At 45.4% G+C, this 22,329-nt stretch overlaps 1 protein-coding gene across 1 annotated transcript in view; it reads left to right on the forward strand.

The window, feature by feature from the left end:
- LOC145401885 (kinesin-like protein KIF7) overlaps window positions 1-22,329 on the forward strand; it is a 291,971-nt gene that overhangs the window by 107,646 nt on the left and 161,996 nt on the right. The window contains exon 8 of the mRNA XM_080273993.1: window positions 2,492-2,628. Within this exon, the coding sequence (XP_080130119.1) occupies window positions 2,492-2,628 (137 nt within the window). The remainder of the gene's footprint in view (window positions 1-2,491; window positions 2,629-22,329) is intronic.

A 22,329-nucleotide genomic window follows, 5' to 3' on the forward strand; every position in this document is an offset into this window, starting at 1 on the left:
GATTTGCTCAGATATACCTGTTTCACCACTCTGTTGTCCTATATTCTCTTCACAGTACCAAACCATCTCAGTACACTCTCTTCAATTCTGGTGTCCACAGACTTCCTCAGTCCTCATTTTTTATGAATCACATTATTCCCAATCCTGTCCACTCTCTGTACTCCACATACATTCTTCAGTAGTCCCATGTATATATATATATATTCATACTGTATAGTACAGTATTTTGTCACTGAGCTGCCTGATATTGAATGCAAAAGGATGAAAATCTTGACAGGTCATGGTGTATGAGCAATTATCAAAATGGTTCAGAGAGAAATATAATACCATGACATTTCCTCATAGAACTGCATGTATTACATAATACAGTTATCAGCACAGTAGATGGTGTTTGAACCGTCATAAGAATAGCGTTGGAATTATAAGCCGACTCATGACTTACTGCATGAATAGGCTATTAGTAAAGGCTGCGATTTATTGTAACAACAAACTACTTTAAATATATAATTAATTTTAAGACTTGTTGTAAGAGTAGTCACTGCCAAGGATTATTTTAAATGTCTTAATATGGTTATGTTTAGCAGGAAGTAATAGTAGTTGATTACGGAAAACAGATCCTTAGACATGATTCATTATATCATGTATCGATTTATAATCAGTCGTGCAAATACGCTGTTCCGAGCTACCATTTGTTTGGCATAGATGGTAGGTGAGTTATTTAAGCGGAGCATGTGGAGTTACTTGGAGAGACAGACGAATGAGGAGGTGAAGGAGCATTATGGAACTGAAGTGGGTATGACTGAAAGCATTGGGAGAAATACTCTGAGATGGTTTGGTACTGTGTAGAAGATGGAGAATGAAAGACTAAGAGAGTGTATGTCAGTGAGGTGGAGGGGAAGAGAGGGAGGGGGAAACCAGGAATGAAACAAGAGAAATTGAGTGGAGAGACATTTGAGAGGTGAAGGAAAGGCATCCAAATGGCTAAGGACAGGGCAACAAGGAACCAATTGGTTTGAGGCCACCCTTTATGGGATTGAGGCATTTGGTTATAGATGGCCAGACGGCAGATGATTGTGGGGTTCAAGTCACATACAGTAGGCACAAATGTGGTGAGAGAGAGAGAGAGAGAAGCAAGATTAACCCATGCCCATCAGGGGTGCTTGTAAAAAATTCCTGTTTCGTGTGACTTCAATTGAAGCACTGTGCTAACAGTCGTGTAGTGATGTTTTACTACTAACTCTCATAGCAAAGTTACTGTTCATTGTAGAGAGCTCAGTTTTGTCCCATTTTGAAGCACAGCAGTTGTACTTTACCACGCTACAGTATGTTAAAAAAAAAGCAATATACACAAAATGAAATGCAAAAAAAGTCAGAGGAATTTAGCCAACATACAAAAATTTTAATTAAAAAAAATCTGCCAAAAAAAAAAAACTTCAAAATAGAATTAATATTTTTTGCTTCATAACACAGCTGAATAAATTTCCTTTCCACTGCTGTATAATTTATTGTATTTGGAGCAATAATATGAAGAAAAATGAAAATGAACAGGAAGAAAAAGTTTTTGGTTTTCGTCCACAGCAATGTTTTATTTGAAATGTGTATAGCTGGCTCATTCGTCATCCTGATAACCTCAGTTAGGGCTCATTTTGAAGCTGGACAGTTGTACTTTATCATAGTATATTTAAAACATAAAAAATAATGGGACACACTCACCAGTAAATCCTGATCTTCGGATGACAGTCAAAGCCATCCTCTGAACGTCTGAGCCTCAGAAGCCGATGACAGCCAAGGCCATCATTGGTACGTGAATGGGTTAATTAGGCAGGGTTCAGATTGAGTGTTGATTTCATACTTGAGATTCATAGTGGAGCAGTTTAGAACAGTAAGTTTTTTTTTTCCCCTCATAGAATACAGTATTAGATATAAAAGCATGGTGACATAGGTTGTAAATATAAATTCTGTAGTTATGGCTTTGTTCATTTTCATTACGCTAGGGCATACTTTAAGCAATGCACAGGGGTCTCGCCTGACCCCTGTGGGAAATGGGCAAGGGCTAGAGTTATAAGAGAGCTGACAGGGGGGGATGACACAGGACTGAGCTGTATTGCTATTATTGGTCAGAATAATTGATCCCACGGAAAGTGAGAAAATATGGAAGATAAAGAAAAAAAGGTTCATTCTCTCCTTTATTTCTTTGTGTTATTTACTATATTGCAATTGACACACACACATTTCTAAAGCAATGAACCCAAGTGCCAGTGCTCCACCCATCTGCCCCCCTTACCTCCCGTTCATATCTATTGTACCTCCTAACTCTGCCCCCCCCCCCCTCCATAATAAACAATTTAAGAGCCACCTCTGGCCGGAAATCATACCAAGTTGAGTCCAAGAACTTTAGTCCTAGAGTGTACATGAATGACTTCCTTTCCTCAAAAATTTTCCATATTTATTCTAACATATGACTACAATTCTGCTCTGCTATCAACAGCAGCTGTCAAACACCAGTCGCCAGTCACAGAGCAGTGTACAGCAGTCATCTGTGGCACTGCAACAGTCAGTCGCCACAAATGAAACATCTGGCATGACTGCTGAACCAAATGTCTCCATAGAAAATGAGGATGTTTTCAAGTGAGTTTTTGTGATGTTCAGTGTTTTGGTGATAATTTGGATAAATATTATGTACTGTATATGAAAGATGGATGTTCATGAAAACCATCCATCCAGCAATCAATCATCCAGTTCTTCCCTGTGCCATCAGGAGTGTAGATGCCAGGGGCTAGGCTACATGGTTACAGCATTTATGACAAGAGTGATCAGTCTCCTGTCCCCAAATGGTAATATCTGAACAGTAAATCTCAGTCACCCCTTGAATGTAAAATTTTGTGGGCCACATCCAATTTGAGTGTCTGAACCCACTAGACCACTGGGTGTCCATTGGTTACATGGTTACTACCAATCACATTAAATGGTTTCCTGGGATGAGGAAAGCATATGGCTTGTCAGTCAATGTAAAATCATCTGAAGATAGCACTACAGTCAACCCCCGCTGCTCACACAACATAATACCCAACATCTGGAAGCATAGTACCATCATCACTATCCCCAAACCCAACAAAGATCCCATGTTGCCTTCCTCACACCACCCCATCACACTCCTCTGCACCCCTTTGAAAGTCACTGAACATTTTTGATTATAATTAGTGACACCTCATCTCCCCCTAGCCCCATCACAACATGATTTTAGGCCGCTACACTCCACAAACACTCTTCGTACAGACCTAACATAGAGTTTTTGATGGCATCAATACAGCTAGGCCACCACAAAAAACACTCCTAGTCACACTAGACATTAGCAAAGCTTTTGATGCCATCCCCGACCATAACCTCACAAACAAAGTATTCAACACAAACATGCACAGTAACACAAGAAGTCGGCTGGCAGACTACTTAGCAGGCAGATGTGCATATGTAATATTTGCCAGTCAGTCATTGAACATCAGAAACTTCGCAAGTGGCGTCCCTCAAAGATCAGCTTTGTCCCCGACACTCCTTAATCTATATGTGCACTACAGACACACCCCGCACACCACAGATACACATGACTTCCTATGCAGACAACAAAACACTTACATGTACACATCAAAACACAGACACAGCCCTACATATTCTCCAAACTTACCTCAACACTCTACACGAATGGTTCACCGGAAGCAGACTCAATATAGCCCCAGCCAAATCTACAGTGACCCTTCTCACAAACTGCACAGCAGATTATAGTCACAGTCCACACCTCACCATAAATAACTCCCCCCCCTACCACACACACACACACACACACACACACACACACACACACACACACACACACACACACACACACACACACACACACACACACACACACACACACACACACACACACACACACACACACACAAAATCCTCGGTGTAACATACAATATATATTTCATTTAAAGAACACATCACAAACATTAAAAATAAATTAACACCAAGACTCAGTGTCCTAGGGTCACTTGCCCATACAGCATTCAGACACAACAAAGAAACCACCACCACAGCATGCAAACAATATATATGTTCAGTGATGAATTATGCAATCCCTGCTTGGTCTTCTAACCTCACTAAAACACTACAACACCCTACAGACCATACAGAACAAGGCCCAAAAAATAAACACGGGTTGCACAGCTACTGCACCTACAGACCGTGTACACCAAGAAACCAAAGTCCTCAAAATCAAGGATCATCAAGACATGAGAGGCACAGAAATTCTTGCTGCAGCCTCCACAAACCCACAGCATTCACTACACTATATGACAGCACATCCACACACACACCAAGGAACATCAAAACAAAACTCAGCACATGATATCATACACAAATACTGTACTGTCATCCCTCCCCCCTCTCCCACCTCAAACCAGCTTCTAGGAGCACATCCATGCTCAGATCACTCACCGCTCCATTCTGTCACTCAAAGACAACACACAGTTGCATGCACAGCCTCCTGATATCCACCCTTCTGAATCCTTCCTCCCTCGTGAGGACAGGGTCCACCTGGCCAGGCTGAGATGTGGGCATTATCCAGCCCTCTTGAGTTATCAGAAGAGGCTGGATGACTCTGTCGCTGATGCCTGTCCAGGATGCAATGCAGCACCCCATACCATTAAGCACATTATGGAAGACTGCATTGCAAACAATTAACTGTGCCAATAATGCGACATACACTCCCTGAGAACTCTGTGGGAAAGCCTGGTCTCAGCTGTGGCCTTCCTTAGGGACTTGGGGCTGTTTGGCCAGACTGCCTAGGGAACAATAAGTACTACTACTTCACCCACTATTTGTGGGTTCACCATTCGTGGGTTCACATATTCGTAGATTTTTCTAGGAAATTACTTCAAGATATTTTCTGCCTTTCCACAACATCGGCTGTTCCTAGTGGTTCATAACTGATATTTTTGCATGCTGTCTTATACACTTAAACTGTGCAGTTACCCTGTATAGGTATATGCTCTTCAGCACATGGCAAACTCTCATCATCATCATCATCACATGGTGAGTACAGTACACTGTACCCAGAGGGTTTGTTTATTATCCTTTACTTTCATTTTAGGCAGGTTTATAACAGGTGTTATAATGGGTTTGTAGGTAATAATAGCTAAAACATTGAAATCAGTGACTTCTCTGGTAGGTTTGGACTATTCAAGGAATTCAGCATTCGTTGGGCGTTCCGGTCCATAACCCCCGTGAATAGTGGGACGTGACTGTATATTGAGATGATGAGTTCCCCAACAGACTGTGTATGGCAGACCTATAATATATGGTGAAAACTAGGGAGAAAAGTTGATAGTATAGCTGATAGACTGTAATGACCCTAGGTTTTATGTATACAAAATTTTGCTTGGTGGATATCAGATAGAATTATAAGTATCCACATTTTTATTATTTTAATTCTGTAGGGAGTACTGTACATCATTATCATCATTATTATTATTATCATGATAATAATAATAATAATAATAATAATAACTAATATTTTTATGTTATGATTATTATAGTTTTTTACCTTTTATTATTGAAAGAATAATATTTATTTTTTATGATTATTCCAACAACACCTATACCATTCTTGTCTGCTTGTCATAATCTAAGCCCCCCAAATTACTGGACAACGCTTCAGTCATGGGTCTGCTCGTCATAATCTAAGCCCCCCAAATTACTGGACAACGCTTCAGTCATGGGCATAGTCAGCTTGGTAAAACATCCATCCTTGTATGGTGGCCCCGCACTTCTCCCGGCCACTAAGCGACTTGTTGGTACACTAATGTAAGGTTGGCCTGGGTCACGACACATTTTCTTCCATTCTGACACATTTTGTTCTCTTTTCCTACCCCATGGCTGTGGCTTCTCAAGGTTACTGCCATCACTTATGGCAATGTCAGACATATCAGATCAATCACAAAATATGCAAAAATCATTGCACAAACACACGTGGAGTAGAAACCTTGGTGTGAGAGGGAGAATTGAATGAAAACTAAGGGATGCATGGTAGGAGGGTGGTGATTGGCTCAGCTTAGCTAACTTTTTGCCTAAACACACATTCGTTGGATGACTGCTGCCTATGTGCTATGCGTCATTTATAGCCATTGGCTAGCATCCTCTGCCAGCCAAAACTTGTGGCCTTCTGACTCATAACACGAATGATTTCACGCCCAGCAGGTAAAACAGGTTGGGTATATACTTGATTTCTTTACAGCTTTTGACCATATTGCCAGTGCCAGATGGTATCAGGTACAGTTACCCCAGACAGAGGAAGGTCCTGTTAGGACCCAGGTATGCTTAACTCCATTTCTCCCTAGGTGGTGCTTGTGACATTCTGGTTTTAAATGCCTTATATATATATATATATATATATATATGATCGGATGATGATGATTATATATATATATATATTGTATTCGTTTCATTTTTAAAGGCTCCAACATGCTTGCATGTGTCGGCCTTGGTCACCTAATGGCGGCTCTCTACGCTGCACGATCCATTGCAGCCTCCCTGTTCAGTCCCTTAACCCTGAGTTCACGCTTAATGACCTCGTCCCATGTCTTTCTCAACCTACCCCTCATAACCCCACCCCCAATATTAACACTTCTCACCTTCCTCACCCAATTATCATCCCCCATCCTCTCCACAGGTCCAAACCATCTCAATCTACCTCTCCTCATCACAACACCAATACACTCCAGTCCCATCCCACCTCTCAACTCTTCCATCGTAAACCCAGCCCCTCCAGGACTTGGACGCAGGGACGTACTGCACATCCACCCAATCATTGTCATTTCTATACATCTGAGCCGGCAAATATCCTCCTCCTTCACTGCCCAGGTCTCACTACCATACAGCATTACACTCCTAACACATGCTGCATACAAAGACCCCTTAGCACGTAGGAAGAGTCCTCTCAATGTCAGGAGAGGCAAGAGCTCCCTGAACTTCTTCCAGCCACCCCTCACACCAGCCACAGAGCTAGCTTCAGCCCCACCTCCAGCACACAACATGTCTCCCAAACAACAAAACTCCTCCACACACCCAAGAGACTCACCAGCAAGTTCAGTCCCCTCACGCCTGACAACCTCCACCTGCTCACCCCGACACGCCGCACACACAAAATCAGCACCATCTCACAGTCCACCTCTGATACCACTATATCTCCCATGCACCCGCCTATCACACACACCGCACAAGATGGAACCACCTCCCACGCCCCTGTGGCAAACCGCACATGGCCACTCTCCCTCGTCTCTGACAGCACCACCACCAACCCTAGACACCATCACCCCTGACCCATCTGCACCCACCCTTAAACCCTTGCACCCCACACCATCTCTCCACTTCCCAAACCTTTCCTCCGCCTCCCCCTCGTCCCCTGCAACCAACACCAAATCACCAGCACACAACAACTCCCACGGGAATCCGCGTCCAAAGTCACGCGAAAGGGCCACAAGTACCATGACAAACAACATGGGACCCAAGACCGACCCCCAACGCACACCAACATCCACGGAAAACTCATCACTCAAATCTCCATTCACTCCCACCCGGGTGCGAGCACCCACACACACAGCCACAACCACCCTGACCAGCCACTCCCCCAAGCCAACCCCTCCCATCGCCCACTTCACCACCTCTCCAGAGACTCCGTCAAAGGCCCTTTCCAAATCAACAAAAACAAAATAAAGATCCCCTCTCCCACCAATACATTTTTCCTGAAGCTGACGAACAATGAACATAGCATCAGTGGTCCCCCTACCTGGCATAAACCCAAACTGCATCTCATCAATATACACACTCATAAATAATCCTATTTATCATGTCAGTGACCAAACTCACCCCCATATCGCCTGAGGCCCCCAGCACCCGGGCAGCCAACCCAGACACACCCGCCGCCCTCCCCACCCTCATCCCGCCCACTGCCCCACTCACAGCAGCAGCACCAACTAAAGGCCAAGGGCCAGACACTGGATCCGCTGGCTCCAAACCTTCCCTGTCCCAGTCAAACTCCCCACTCAACAACCGGTCACAATGCTCTCTCCATGCATCCCCAACATCCTCACTGTTCACCACCACCCTTCCTTCATCATTCTTCACACACTGCTCACCTACAATATCCCGGTTATCCCTCTTCACTTGACCTGCCACCCTAAATATCATATTATTCCTTTCCCCATGATTTAGGTTATCAAGTAATAGTCTCTGTGACTCAGACTTTGCCCTGTATACCTCTCTTCTAGCCCTATGCTTGGCAGCCAAATATATATATACAGTATATATATATATATATATAATCACTCTAATATCCGGACGCCCAATATCCGAACATCCCCACTAACCGGACATAATTGTCCCGGGATCCAATATTCCCAAAATCGTCCGGGGGGGGGGGATTCCCGCCCATAATTTGAACTTGCCGCGCGTGGCGTGGGAGGGCATTGTTGTGGCGCGTCATTCCTCCAACGTCCGATAGAGCGCCGCTGCATCCTCCTCACTTTCCGCCTGTCTCTCACCGCGAGTGCACACTCGTCGTTATGGCTGCCCACGTGCCCGCTTTTGTGGTGGTGCCTTACCTGCTGCAGGCACTCCTGCTGCTCTCGGGCCTCCTCTTAGTGTGTGTGATGATGGCCCCGCCACCTGAGAAAAGGAAGAGAGTGGTGTTGACTCTGAAGAAGAAACGGGAGATATTGGAAAAAGTAGATGCAGGGTGGTCTTCTTCCTGCATTCTCCGCGAGTTTAACCTGGCCCGATCTACTTTGTTCGATATTAAGAGATCCCGAGACAAACTCATGCAGTACACGGCTGACTTCTCATCGAGAAGCAAACTCAACGTGGAGAGGAAGGTGATGTTTACTCCCAAGTTTGCAGAAATCAACCGATCCACGTTGATTTCGTATCGACAACAACGTGCTGCTGGTGTGGTGGTACGTGGAACGGAGCTGAAGGCTGCTGCTGAGAAGTTCGCCAGGCTTCACAACGCCCTAGACTTCAAGGCATCCGAGGGTTGGCTCTTTGCGTTCAAGTTACGGCATGGCCTTACCAACCGTAAAGCTCATGGCGAAGCTTTGGATTCTAACGAGGATGGAGTTGACGAGTTTCGGCACAAGGTGAAGGGCTTGATCGACAGGGAGGGCCTCACTCTCGGTCAAATCTACAACGCAGACGAAACTGGTCTATTCTGTCGCTCGCTGCCAACGAACACTCTAGCTGAGGAGACGGAGAAGCGTGTACCTGGCCACAAGCTCTCCAAGGAACGGTTATCTGCTTTGTGTTGTGCCAATGCTAACGGCATGCACCGGCTTAAGCCCGTTGTTGTTGGCCGTGCAAAGCAGCCTCGGTGTCTTCGTGGGGTGATGGATGTCCTTCCTGTCTTCTGGTACCATTCTTTGAAGGCATGGTTTATAGCTGTGATCTTCAAAGACTGGTTCCACCGCCACTTCGTCAGGGAGGTCATCAATTACCAGACGAAGACACTGGGAATCCCGCACGACCAGGTAAAGGCCCTCCTTCTCCTCGACAATGCACATGCCCACCGGGGCGACAAGGACTTGGTTGCTGAGAATGGCCGGATTAGGTGCATGTTTCTGCCACCTAATACGACTGCTCTCATCCAACCAATGGACCAAGGAGTGATCGTGGCAACAAAGCGCCTACACCGAAGGAAGTTCCTGGACGAGGTGATGGTTGTTCTCGAGGATGAGGACGAGCGCAGGGAGGGACGGGACACACTAGGCAAGCGGACTTTGGAAAACCTTCGCCGCTACAACATCAAGTCTGCGCTGTACAACTGGGCTAGTGCATGGAAGGAAGTCCCTGTGAAGACTCTGGAAAATGGTTGGTCTCGTCTGCTTCTCGGAACGGATGTGGAGTACGATTTTCTAGGGTTTGACGTGGATGACTTCCATGCACGGCTACGTACGCATGGCGACGATGTTGATGTGGACGATGTTCGTGAGTGGTTGGATGACGACGAGGGCGATCCTGGGTATCAGACATTGTCTGATATCGAGATCGCGTCTTCAGTTGCAGGTGTCAGTACCGAGCTTGAAGATTCCGACAAGGAAGGCAACGATGATGCGGACTCCTCTCAGCAGGACACTACTCCAGCCATCCCCAAGCTGAGCGCACTCCGGGAACATCTAGAGTTCGTCCTAGACTACCTGGAACACCCGGACTGCGACAGGGAGATGGGGCCCTTGGGACTCGTGGAGGAAGTGCGTGCTTTCAGGCAGCGCATCATCAATCGTCAGAATCGTCGGTCATTGCGTCAATCAACCATTGACAGTTTTTTCAGGCCCATGACCCCCGCTGTGCCCAGCCCTGGCTCCACTCTGTTGCCTCCCCAAGACAGGCCCTCATGCTCTGAGCCACAGCCCAGCACATCAGCCGCGGTGGAGTCACCGCTTGACGTGAGTTTGCGTCTGTCTTAGAGTCGTCTGGAGTGGGTACGCCATCACCACGACCCAGCGATGCACCCCTAGGTCACCTGCCAGTGATACTCTCGGACTCTGACAGTGAATAAACAGCAAGAACTTCTCCACTAGACCATACGGGAATTTACAGTGTTGTGCAGTGAAAAAAACAGTGTTGTGTTAAGGATTTACAGTTGTGAGTGAAAAGACTCAATTGGAACAAAATTTAATGTAAATAGACTTGTTTGTTTTTGCTTTAGAAAATTATTAGAAGAATGGGAAAAGTTAAAGTGCAGAGTGCAACACTTACTAAGTTACAATGGAGCATTTGTTAGACAAGAGTGCGCACTGTGAAGAGAACGGACTTCTGTGTGCGATTGACTAAGTTCAGTGCAAGACTTCATGAACAGTGTACTGGAAGTGCTTCAGAGTCCGAGAGGAGGCGGTTATTCATCGAGGTGGCCATGGACTTGCTTTAAGTAGGCAGAATGTTTCATATTGTACTTTTTTCCATACTATACTTACCTCATTTCACTCTTTAATGTCCTTTATTGGTGTGAATAGGGTGTTAGGAGCTATGCATGTGCAGTAGGAAGGTGTTTTTCTGAGTTAGGCTAGGTTAGGGTCCATAAGTACCAGTCCAGGAGCCAGTCACAAGAATGTTTAATATTGTATGAACCTACTTCTAAACTCTCATTTTATGCTTCTTTTGCTTTTATTTCAGTCATTTATGTGCCTTATTGGTGTGATTTGGGTCTTAAATAGGTGTTATGCATGTCCAGAGGGAGTTGCATACAAACACTCACCAACATATCAAACTACAGCTACTCACACAACATAATACCTAACATCTGGAAGCATGGCAATATCATCACTATCCCTAAACCCAACAAAGACCCCACTTCACCCTCCTCACATCGCCCCATCACACTCCTCTGCACCCCCTCTAAAGTCACTGAACGACCGGTACTACAACTAGTCACACCTCACATTCCTCTAGCGCAGTCACAACATGGCTTTAGGCCACTACACTCCACAAACACCCTTCCTACAGACCTTACACAGAGAGTTTTCGATGGCATGGATTCAGCTAGTCCACCACCCAGAACACTCCTAATCACACTAGACATTAGCAAAGCTTTTGATGCCATCCCCCGCCACAACCTCACAAACAAAATACTTAACACAGACATGCACAATAACACAAAAACATGGCTTTCAAACTTCGTAGCAGGCTGATGTGCACACGTAACATTTGCTGGTCAGTCTTCTAACATCAAAAACTTCACAAATGGTGTCCCCCAAAGATCTGTTTTGTCCCCTACACTCTTTATCCTATACATGCACGACGTAGTCACACCTCACACACCACAGATACACATAGCTTCCTATGAAGATGATATAACACTTACATGTACACACCAAAACGCAAACATAGCTGCACACATCATTCAACCTTACCTCAACACTCTACACGAATGGTTCACCATAAACAGTCTCAAAATAGCCCCAGCCAAATCTACAGTGAATCTTCTCACAAACTGGACAGCAGAACACAGTCACATCCCACACCTTACCATAAACAACACTCCCTTACCACACTGTCATGCACCCAAAATCCTTGGTGTAACATGCAGTACATCACTGTCATTTAAACAACACATCACAAACATTAAAAATAAAATAACACAAAGACTCAATGCTTTGAGGTCACTTGCCCATACAACATTCGGACACAACAAACAAACCACCACCAATGTATACAAACAATATATATGTTCAGTGATGAATTATGCAAGCCCTGCCTGGGCTTCTAACGTCACCAGAACACACTGCAACACTCTACAGACCATACAGAACAAGGCCCTAAATATAATCACGGGCTGCACAGCTACTACAGCTACAGACCACCTACATCAAGAAACCAAAGTCTTCAAAGTCAAGGATCACTTAGACATGAGAGGCACCCAGTTTCTTGCTGCAGCCTCCACAAACCCACAACATCCACTACAGTACATGGCAGCACATCCACCCACACCAAGGAACATCAAAACAATACCCAGCACACAATACCATGCACAAATACTGCCATCTCTCCCCCCTCGCCCACCTCAGATCAGCTTCCAGAAGCATATCCAGACTCAGATAACTCGCCGCTTCATTCAGTCACTTAAAGACAACACACAGCTGCATGCACGGCCTCCTGACGTCCACCCTTCTGAATCCTATCTTCCTCTTGAGGACAGGGTCCACCTGGCCAGGCTGAAATGTGGGCACCATCCAGCCCTCTTAACCCCTAAAACGCGGATCGTCGCATTTGCGACGGTCGGCCCAAAGGGCAGAACGGCGGATCGTCGCGTTTGCGATTTGAGTTAATTTTGAATAACCGCGGGCAAGCAGGCTCCAGCTGGTATTGTCTATCAGTCCTGCCACCCGTGAGCTACGTTTAGCTCACTTGACCTTTGTACTACTGACCTCGGTTGTTGCCAAGTATCATTTTTTTTTACCCACCCACGCACCGATGCGCGGCCCTCCCTCGTCGTGCGATATGGCAACGCGCGGACGGCTCATACGTGTCAATCTGCGCTGTCATCTCGCAAGCACTTTCTGCTATTGGGAAACGCTTGTTTCCCCAGTTGTCACACTGTGATTTTTTCGCGCGGTTTGCCCCAGATTAGCGTCAGTCCACGCGAATCTTCCACGGTGACACCATGTCCAACTCGAGCTCTTCCGAGTCTGTGCCTTCCAGCCCTCCGAAAAAGGGTTTTGTGACCTCAACCCCTTTCAAAACCTTACCAGGAACTACTAAGGGCCTAAGTGACTCTGCAATAGCCAGTGAACTGTTGAAAGCCTCGATGGACTATGGCAGTGACGTCGGTGTGTGGTCCAGCCCGGCAGAGTCTGACACACAATCAAGTGCAGAGTCCGGGCCAGAAGTGATTGTTTCTGTGCCTGAAGAGAGTGTGTCAGTGCCTAGCACCTCAGCAGGGAAGGCTCCTGTGAGAAGGGGCCTTGAATATGGGAAGGGGGCAAAAAGAAAAAGGAGTGGTGACCCCAGCCCACCGCCATTGTCCCCTACGCCACGTCACGCCACCGCCAGCCCGCCACGTACTCCCAGCCCCATTCTCTCGTCCTCCTCTTCTGCTGCCTTGTCTCCTGAGTCGTCTGAGTCGCCTTCACCACTTCGAAAGGGAAGTAGACTTTCTACTTTACGTTCTAGAGGTTTTCGTAGGCCAAGTGTTCGTGTTGGTAGAGCTAGAACTTTGTCCCCTAGTGTAAGGCTAGCTCGTAAGGAAGCTCGCACTAGGCAACTCGGCAGTCACGCCACCGCGAGTGACCTTGAACCCACTGATAATGTCCCCACCACCACAACACCAACACGACCTGGGATAGCCTCTGCCTCACGTACTGTCTCACCGCCTGCCTCACCCACTCCCACACGACCTGCCTCACCCCCCGCCGCCCCCAGCACCTCCCAGCCTAGGCAGGGCACGCTGGATGCCTTCGTTTGGTCAGAGGGATCAGATTTTGTGCCGGAGGATCTGCCCTTTGATGACAGTGGGTGTGGAGTTCAGGCTGACTTCCCTGTCGACGAGGATGGTGAATGCTTGGACTACCTGTTGGCCTTCCTTGACGACGAGGTTATGGAGCACATCTGTACCGAGACAAACAGGTACGAGGGGCAATGTGCTACAGTTCGCGAAGGAGAAGGTGAGGCGGCCACGCCATCCACGTCGCGGATGGCAGCATGGGTGCCTCTTACGATCAGGGAACTTTTTGTATTTATTGGATTGATGTTACTAATGCCCCACAACTGGAAACACAAGCTAGAAGAATACTGGACTTCCGACGAGCTGTGCCCAACACCAATTTTCAATAAATACATGAGCCGCGATCGTTTTAGGCAGCTAATGACTTACCTTCACTTCGCGAACAATGATGAGCCTTCCCAAACTGACCCATTATGGAAAGTGAGGGGAATCCTGAACTTGATCAAGGATAAGTTTACGAGGTTCCTGCGCCCTTTCAAGAAAGTGGTGATTGACGAGTCCTTGGTTTTGTTCAGGGGCCGTCTTCGGTTTGTGCAGTACATTCCAAGCAAACGGCACCGCTTTGGAATCAAGTTTTTCGTGCTGTGCGACTGCAAGACGGGGTTCATCCTAGACTTCGTCATTTACACCGCCAGCAATGTCGATTTGGATAAGACTGACCCCCTTGGATTCTCTGGTTCTGTGGTGAAAGTGCTTTTGGAAAAGTACTTTGGCGAGAATCATGTCCTGTATACGGACAATTACTATACCGCTCCTAAACTCGGCAAGTACCTTTCTGAACACGGCGTCGGCTCCTGTGGCACTGTCAGAAGCAAAAGGGCACATTACCCTGCCTTCCCCGAGGCTGAAAAGTCAAAGCGGGGAGACGTGCACCTGAAGAAATCTGACAAGATGCTTGCGATCAGGTGGCATGATAAGAGAGTCGTGAACATGCTCACCACAGTACACAAGGGTGAAATGCTGGCAACAGGGAAGGTCGACAGAAGGACTGGCGAGCCTGTGATGAAGCCTGATGCTGTCATTGTCTACAGCGTCAATATGCGGCTGGTGGACAAGTCGGATATGATGATCAGAGAGATTGACTGCCTGAGGAAAAATCGTCGTTGGTACAGGAAGGTGTTCTTGCACTTGATTGATATGTGCATGTTGAACGCCTTCATCCTGTATAAAATCAAGAACAGGAAGCCAGCAAACTACTCTCTCAGAAGATTTTCCAAGACTTGTGTCTACCAGCTGCTTCAGCGTTACGGCCAGGTTCTTTCAACAGGTCCCAAACGCCACCCTCAGACACCTCCAGACCGCCTACAGTGTATGGCCTACCTTCAGCAACACCGCCTGGAGCCACTGCCAGCCACTGCAAAGAGGGGGAAAGCACTGAGGAGGTGTCATGTGTGCAGCCACACTACCAGGCAGGACAGAACCTTTAGGCGCACCTCCTTGCAGTGCAAAGAGTGCAAAGTTCCCCTCTGTGCTTACCCGTGTTTCTTTGACTACCACAGCCTAAGTAGATTTTTGAAAATAAGGGTAAGATTCTGTGAAATAATACTGAGAGTGACAGTGATAATAGTGTTTAGTTTTCTTTTACGTGCTGACAGTGACAGCATGATTAGTGTAAATTAGTGTATGTACTTGTAAAAGCACTGACAGTGACAGTGTTTTTTGGTGTAAATAATTGTACATAGTAATAATATAAGTATTGCGAGTGACAGTCACTCCAGTGTAAGAAGATGAAAGCATATGTTCCTATTCTATGTTCTGACAGTGACAGTTTGTTGTGTAGAAAATATTATTTTTATAACACTGGACAGTGACACTGATGAATAAGGCAAAAAAAGGACAGATACAGTGAAAGTGAGCGATAGAAATGAAGTGTGAGTGGCCGACCGGAGCGAGAATAAAGTGCCTGGCGTAAGGCTGAATAAACTCGCGCCGCGGTGGTCTTCCTCAGTCCCGATCCACAATACTGGCAGTGACAGTGATTTTTATGGCCGTAATAGTGACAAGCGAACGTTTGCGAAGTCCTATGATGGAAAATAATGTAGTATACGTGTTTTTTTCCGTGAAAAGGCAAATGTGACAATAGTGACGGGAAGATCGCCACCGCGCTGCATGTCGGCCGTGCGCTCCGTTCATTTTAGCCTTATTTTCAGTGCTTATTGTACAAATATGGATTCCAAACAACCTGTACGTTGTTGTATAAAGTGTACTGTGACAGATTGAGGCTGTGGTAGAAAGAAAACCGGTTTTCTGGAGGTGTGAAAGTGAAGACTTTGTTACCCAACTTTGCAAGTCTTCACAAGTCCTTTGGTAGTCCACGAAGGCTCAACATGTGTCTCAGGAGAAAGCTGAATGTAAGTACTATATGCCATAAAAATTTTAATGCTCTAGGGTTAATCTATGATTTTTGGCAAATATTTTCCCACAGGTACTCAGACCCCGCTACAACCCCGCCACAGCGGGGGGATCGGCCGTACACAGCCGCGTTTTAAGGGTTAATATCAGAAGAGGCTGGATGACTCCAACTCTGATGCCTGTCCAGGATGCAATGCAGCACCCCATATTATTAAGCACATTATGGAAGACTGCATTGCACACAATCACCTATGCCAACAACACAACATACACTCTTTGAAAGGTCTGTGGGAAAGCCCGGTCTCGGCCTTGGCCTGTCATAAGGGACTCGGGGCTGTTTGGCCAGGCTGCCTAGGGAACAACTACTACTATGCTTGCACCCAGTTAGCTTGCGCAGACCGATTACACTTGGCTCATGGACTACACACACATCCAAAGCCACTCCAACACAACAGTTACACTTACAAGCACTTCTCACCTTACATACAATCTCTACCAGAAAACCTACGCCACTCGGTAGAGATACATTGGCTGTATCGTCCCGACTTCGTTCGGGATAGGCCGGTCCTGCAGTGGATACTCAAACAGCTGCTGATGATGATGATATATATATATTTATATATATATATACAGTAGGATCTCACCAATAACGATTTCGACAATAACGTTTTCATCAATAACGGTAAGTTAGAATAGATACCCATTTTCTATAATAACGTTTGGATGCACTTGAATAACGGTTATTTCGTGAATGCCAAGTTGTTATAGTGCAAATATGTCCATATAAAGATGAGGAATGAAACAGGCAAAGAAGAAAAGATGAAAGAAATCGCTGAAAATGTGAGCAGTAGCGAGAAGGAGATGGAGGATCATCCCCTCCCCACCTCCCCTGACTCGCCCACTGCCGTCCCCTCCACCTCCGCTGCCCTACCTGACTCACAATCTGCCTCCCCCTTCACCTCCACAGCCCCACATGACTGACCTGCTCCACCTGGCATACCTGCAACCCCTAACATAATGACTGTTGCTGCATTCTGGAAGAAATGTAACATTCAGCAGGCCGTAAATTTCTTCGTCAGTGCCTGGAATAATACAACATTGGCAACCATTAAACATGCCTGGTCGGCACTCCAGCCACAACTCAAGTCTGCTGAGACAGAGAGAGAGCAGCCATCAGAATTAATGATTAATGATTGGACTTGTAAATCAGATTTCAAGAAAATACCAAAAACAGTATCACAATCGAGTGAATGCTCGCCATCAGTCACTCATCACTCACTTTCTTTCACAAACCTAGCCAGCCGAGGAAGAACAACAGAGAAGGGTTGAGTAGATGATGACACTGGGGACTTTTCTGAAGATTTTGACTTTATGGGGTTTGATGAAGTGTTGATGGAAGTGGGTGACCCTGCCGTGAGAGGCAGGAGTGGGGATGAGGCCAGCAGGGGGTCAGGGGGTACGATGCAGTAGCATCCATGCACAAGCCTCGAAGCAATCATCATACCAGACACCTCATAACTCCATTAAGGTGAGTTTTATATTACTCATGATGATTTAATAACTAATCTTATTATTTCAGCTAAAAAAAAAGTAGTGATAGGAGGACTCCAGGTGGGAAAAGTGGATAAAAGTCCTGGAGTGGTGGCACCAATAAACCCTTTATACATGTATTTTAATGTCATGCAAATAACGTTTTCGCTAATAATGGCATTCTTCTGGCACCAATTAGGCGTTATTGGTGAGATCCTACTGTACACTCAATCCTCGTGAATTGCGTGTTTATAAATCATGGATTTGTAAATCACGGCTAAGTGGCTTTCAGACTGCCGGCACCCTTAAATCACTGTTAAGTCATGAAAATCGCGGACCTAGGCACTGAAGTGGGCCTTTTCCGAGGAGAATCATAAACCGTGGCATTCAAATTGAAAATCGCGACCCAACAACCAATCACCATGTGTCCCTGGTGGCATATGTGCATACTAATGCCACCACATTGTTGTTGTTTTTGTCCCGACAGTCTGCACACTACAGACCGTTGCCGTGGAGTACGAGAGCTAACTGCCTTTTTTGTGCAACTTATCCCCTCCTCCTACCTGCCATTGCCCCTCCCGACCCCCCAATGAAGCGCTCTAAGCAGTATGGTGTCAAGAAGCTGCCGTAGTTGTTGTTCAGTCAACGTTTGGAGCTCATTCGTCGTGTTTAGAGGGGAGAGAAGTTTTCAAAGCTGGCGAAAGAGTTTGGGAAGAGAAAGTGCTGAGAGGTTCTAAGTTCTTCCCAACACCACCCCACTCCATTCACTTAACCCCTACACCGCGGGCTTGTTTACCAATGACTTGCGTGTGCCACGGGGTTATTTGGGCTCCGACAGACTCTCAAAAAATATTTGCCAAAAATCAGTTATTAGTCCTAGAATAATAAAATTACATATGCTTATGGCACATACCTTCAGCTTTCTCCTGGAATGATTGTTGAGCCTTCGTCGGTTACCGTAGGACTTGTGGAGACCTCTGAAGTAGGGTAACGAAGTCTCCACTTTACACTTCCCGACAACTCGTAATATGATTACCACAGCCACATACAAACACTATAAACACTATTCTACAATTTTCAAGTAGTTTGGGATCCATACTCAAAAAAAAAAAAACTGTGAAAGCAATGGAAATTACGAGCGCGTCTGATCGTCGCACTGGCACTAGTTCGCCCTTGGTAGTCTGTCATTTATTATTCATAAAACCCCTCACACTTTATATTTCTATTACTATATAACATATATATATATCTACAGTCTTTATCCATAAGTTTCCTTCAGTAGTATTAGTTTATTGTCACTGTAGGGATTCAATTTCTTTCAGTAAAATACGTAGCATTCACTTTCTCGTCCTATATACTGGCATTGAGAGTGAATGTCACTTTCATCTTCACTCTCATAACTCATAGCATTCAGACATGCTAGAGTGAAACTTTCACTTTCATTACTCCTAGGGTATATACTCGTATTCTTATAATACTACTCATTTACATTTCTATTTACGTTCTCTATTTTATTTACGTTATTTACATTTCTATTTTATTTACACTGTGTTGTGCACTGTCACTTGAAATAACTTATAAAACTATTTTCCATTGTTCACGTATATTTACATTCATTACTTTCACTTGCTGTTTACACATTATTTACACATTATTTACAATTCCACTTGCACTGTTTTAATCAATAGAAAGATCGTAGTCACTCTTTTATCAATTGTCAGCCCTTTACCTCTTTCCACACGAGGTTTAGTAGGGGGTAAAGGTCACAGAGCCATTTGCATGGGGGTGAAAAAAGGCCTTGAAGTCAGCAAGATGAAACATACGTCCTCTCACTTCGGAAGATGAGAGTACACTGATAACGCAGGGCCAGCCAGCCTGGAGGCCTTTTTAGGGGTTATTCAGAGTTACCAATATTACTTCTTGAAACAGCTAAGTCTAGCACTGATATGATTGGCAGGAAATCTAGACAATACATTATAAATTAGGTAGTTCCAGGTGAATGTAAATATCACTTAGGCTTCTCCCTTCCCTCCTTACATGTATATTTATTACGAAAATAGATTAGAGGCCTACTTAGGAGATATATAATCAGAGCTACCAATGTTAAATCTTGAAACAGCTTTGTGTAGCACTGATATGATTGGCAGGAAATCTAGACAATACATTATAAATTAGGTAGTTCCAGGTGAATGTAAATATCACTTAGGCTTCTCCCTTCCCTCCTTACATGTATATTTATTACGAAAATAGATTATACGGCATATTTCAAGGGGAAAAAAACAGCGAAAATTAGCGAACGAGTGCACGTGAGGTGTTGTCAGGTGATAATTAGCCAATTCCAGGTGTATGGCACTCTCACTTACCTGATTTCTTTCTTGTATATATTATTTGGTATAAGAATACGACATAGGGCTTATTTCAATGGATGAAATCAGTGAAAAATTCCATGGAAGATTTACTTAGCGTAGCATGGCCGGGCAGGCGAGAGGATAGGGTAATGGAGGGGGGGTAGGGAGGGGAGTCAAGAACGGGGAGAAATGGCTAAATTGTCAACATTGGATGGGAGTACAGATGAGATTAGGAGTGCTGACTAGTGTTGGACATTGTCAGTACTGATAGATGATACAAGCCCCCACTTGGAAGCCCGGGTGAATTCAAAATAACACAGAATCACAAAAGCGACGCCCCGCGGTATGATCCCTTGCTCCCAAGTGTCACGAAAGTGATGCCCCGCGGTTAAGGGGTTAAGCAATTTCGTCATAGGATTAAGGTGAGATCCCTTAACATTGCTTATTTCTGTTAAATACATGCACTGAATATTCGTAAATTTGTATGTTTGTGTTTGATGGTGCCTAGATAGGTGTAGGTAGGGTGCTGTGGGGAGTGGTTGGCCAAGGTCCAGACCCAAATTCATTTTTCACATAAGAGTTATTATTTATAAACCACGGAATTTGTAAATCGCGGCAGTGGTCCAGACCCAAATTGCCGCGATTTACGAGGATTAAGTGTATATAGATAGATAGATGGATAGATAGATATATGTACACAGCATTTATTCATAGTACTGTACTGTATTTGGTACAAAACAAAGATAATGAAATTATAGGGTACTTTAACCCCTGGGCACCAGGTGATGGTTATATCCGACGCAATGTTTGTGGATCGGTGATGCCGGGTGATGGCTATTGTCACAAGTGTTTTCGTGCTATTGTTTGAAGTGGCTACCTGTTTATCTCATCACCAAAGGTAGTGACAGGCTCCCGCCTCTGCACTGGAGCGTGAGTCAGTCTGTCCTGCTCCTTGGCCAGGTGTAGTGCAATATCTCCACGATCGTCCTCATATGAATCCATCCCCGCCGCCTGCGGCCTCCTTGCATCTTCCACTCCAGCCAAACTCCTGCCGAAGGATGCGAGGGAAGGACTTAGTGATATGGCCATAGGATGTATACTTGATGATACTGCGTCCACTCTTGCAGGGAGCAGTGAGACTTCTTCTGAGAACGGAGGAAGTTATCACATGGGGAGCGACTCTCACCCCTTCTCCCTTAGCCCCTTAACCGCAGGGCGTCACTTTCGTGACGTTTGGGAGCAAGGGATCATACCGCGGGGCGTCACTTTTGTGATTCTGTGTTATTTTGAATTCACCCGGGCTTCCAAGTGGGGGCTTGTTTCATCTATCAGTACTGCCAATGTCCAGCACTAGTCAGCACTCCTAATCTCATCTGTACTCCCATCCATTGTTGACAATTTAGCCATTTCTCCCCGTTCTTGACTCCCCTCCCTACCCCCCCCTCCATTACCCTATCCTCTCACCTGCCCGGCCGTGCTACATTAAGTAAATCATCCCTGGAATTTTTCTCTGATTTCATCCATTGAAATAAGCCCTATGCCCTATTCTTATACCAAATAATATATAGAAGAAAGAAATCAGGTAAGTGAGAGTGCCATACACCTGGAATTGGTTAATTATCACCTGACAACACCTCACGTGCACTCGTTCGCTAATTTTCGCTGTTTTTTCCCCTTGAAATATGCCGTATAATCTATTTTCATAATAAATATACATATAAGGAGGGAAGGGAGAAGCCTAAGTGATATTTACATTCACCTGGAACTACCTAATTTATAATGTATTGTCTAGATTTCCTGCCAATCATTTCACTGCTATAAATTGGCTGTGTCAAGAGCTAATGTTGGTAGTACTGAATATCCCTAGGTAGGCCACCACCCCGGCCCTCCCTTATCAGTTCACTCTCATCTTCCGAAGTGGAGGTACGTCTGTTTGCTCTTGCTGACTTCAGGGACTTTTCACCCCCATGCAAAGGGCCCTGTGACCTTTACCCCCTACTAAACCTCGTGTGGAAAGAGGTAAAGGGCTGACAATTGATAAAAGAGTGACTACGATCTTTCTATTAA

This window comes from Coenobita brevimanus, chromosome 57 (genome assembly GCF_032717465.1).
Source record: "Coenobita brevimanus isolate Jiangsu-jjx chromosome 57, ASM3271746v2, whole genome shotgun sequence".
NCBI classification, from domain to species: domain Eukaryota; kingdom Metazoa; phylum Arthropoda; class Malacostraca; order Decapoda; family Coenobitidae; genus Coenobita; species Coenobita brevimanus.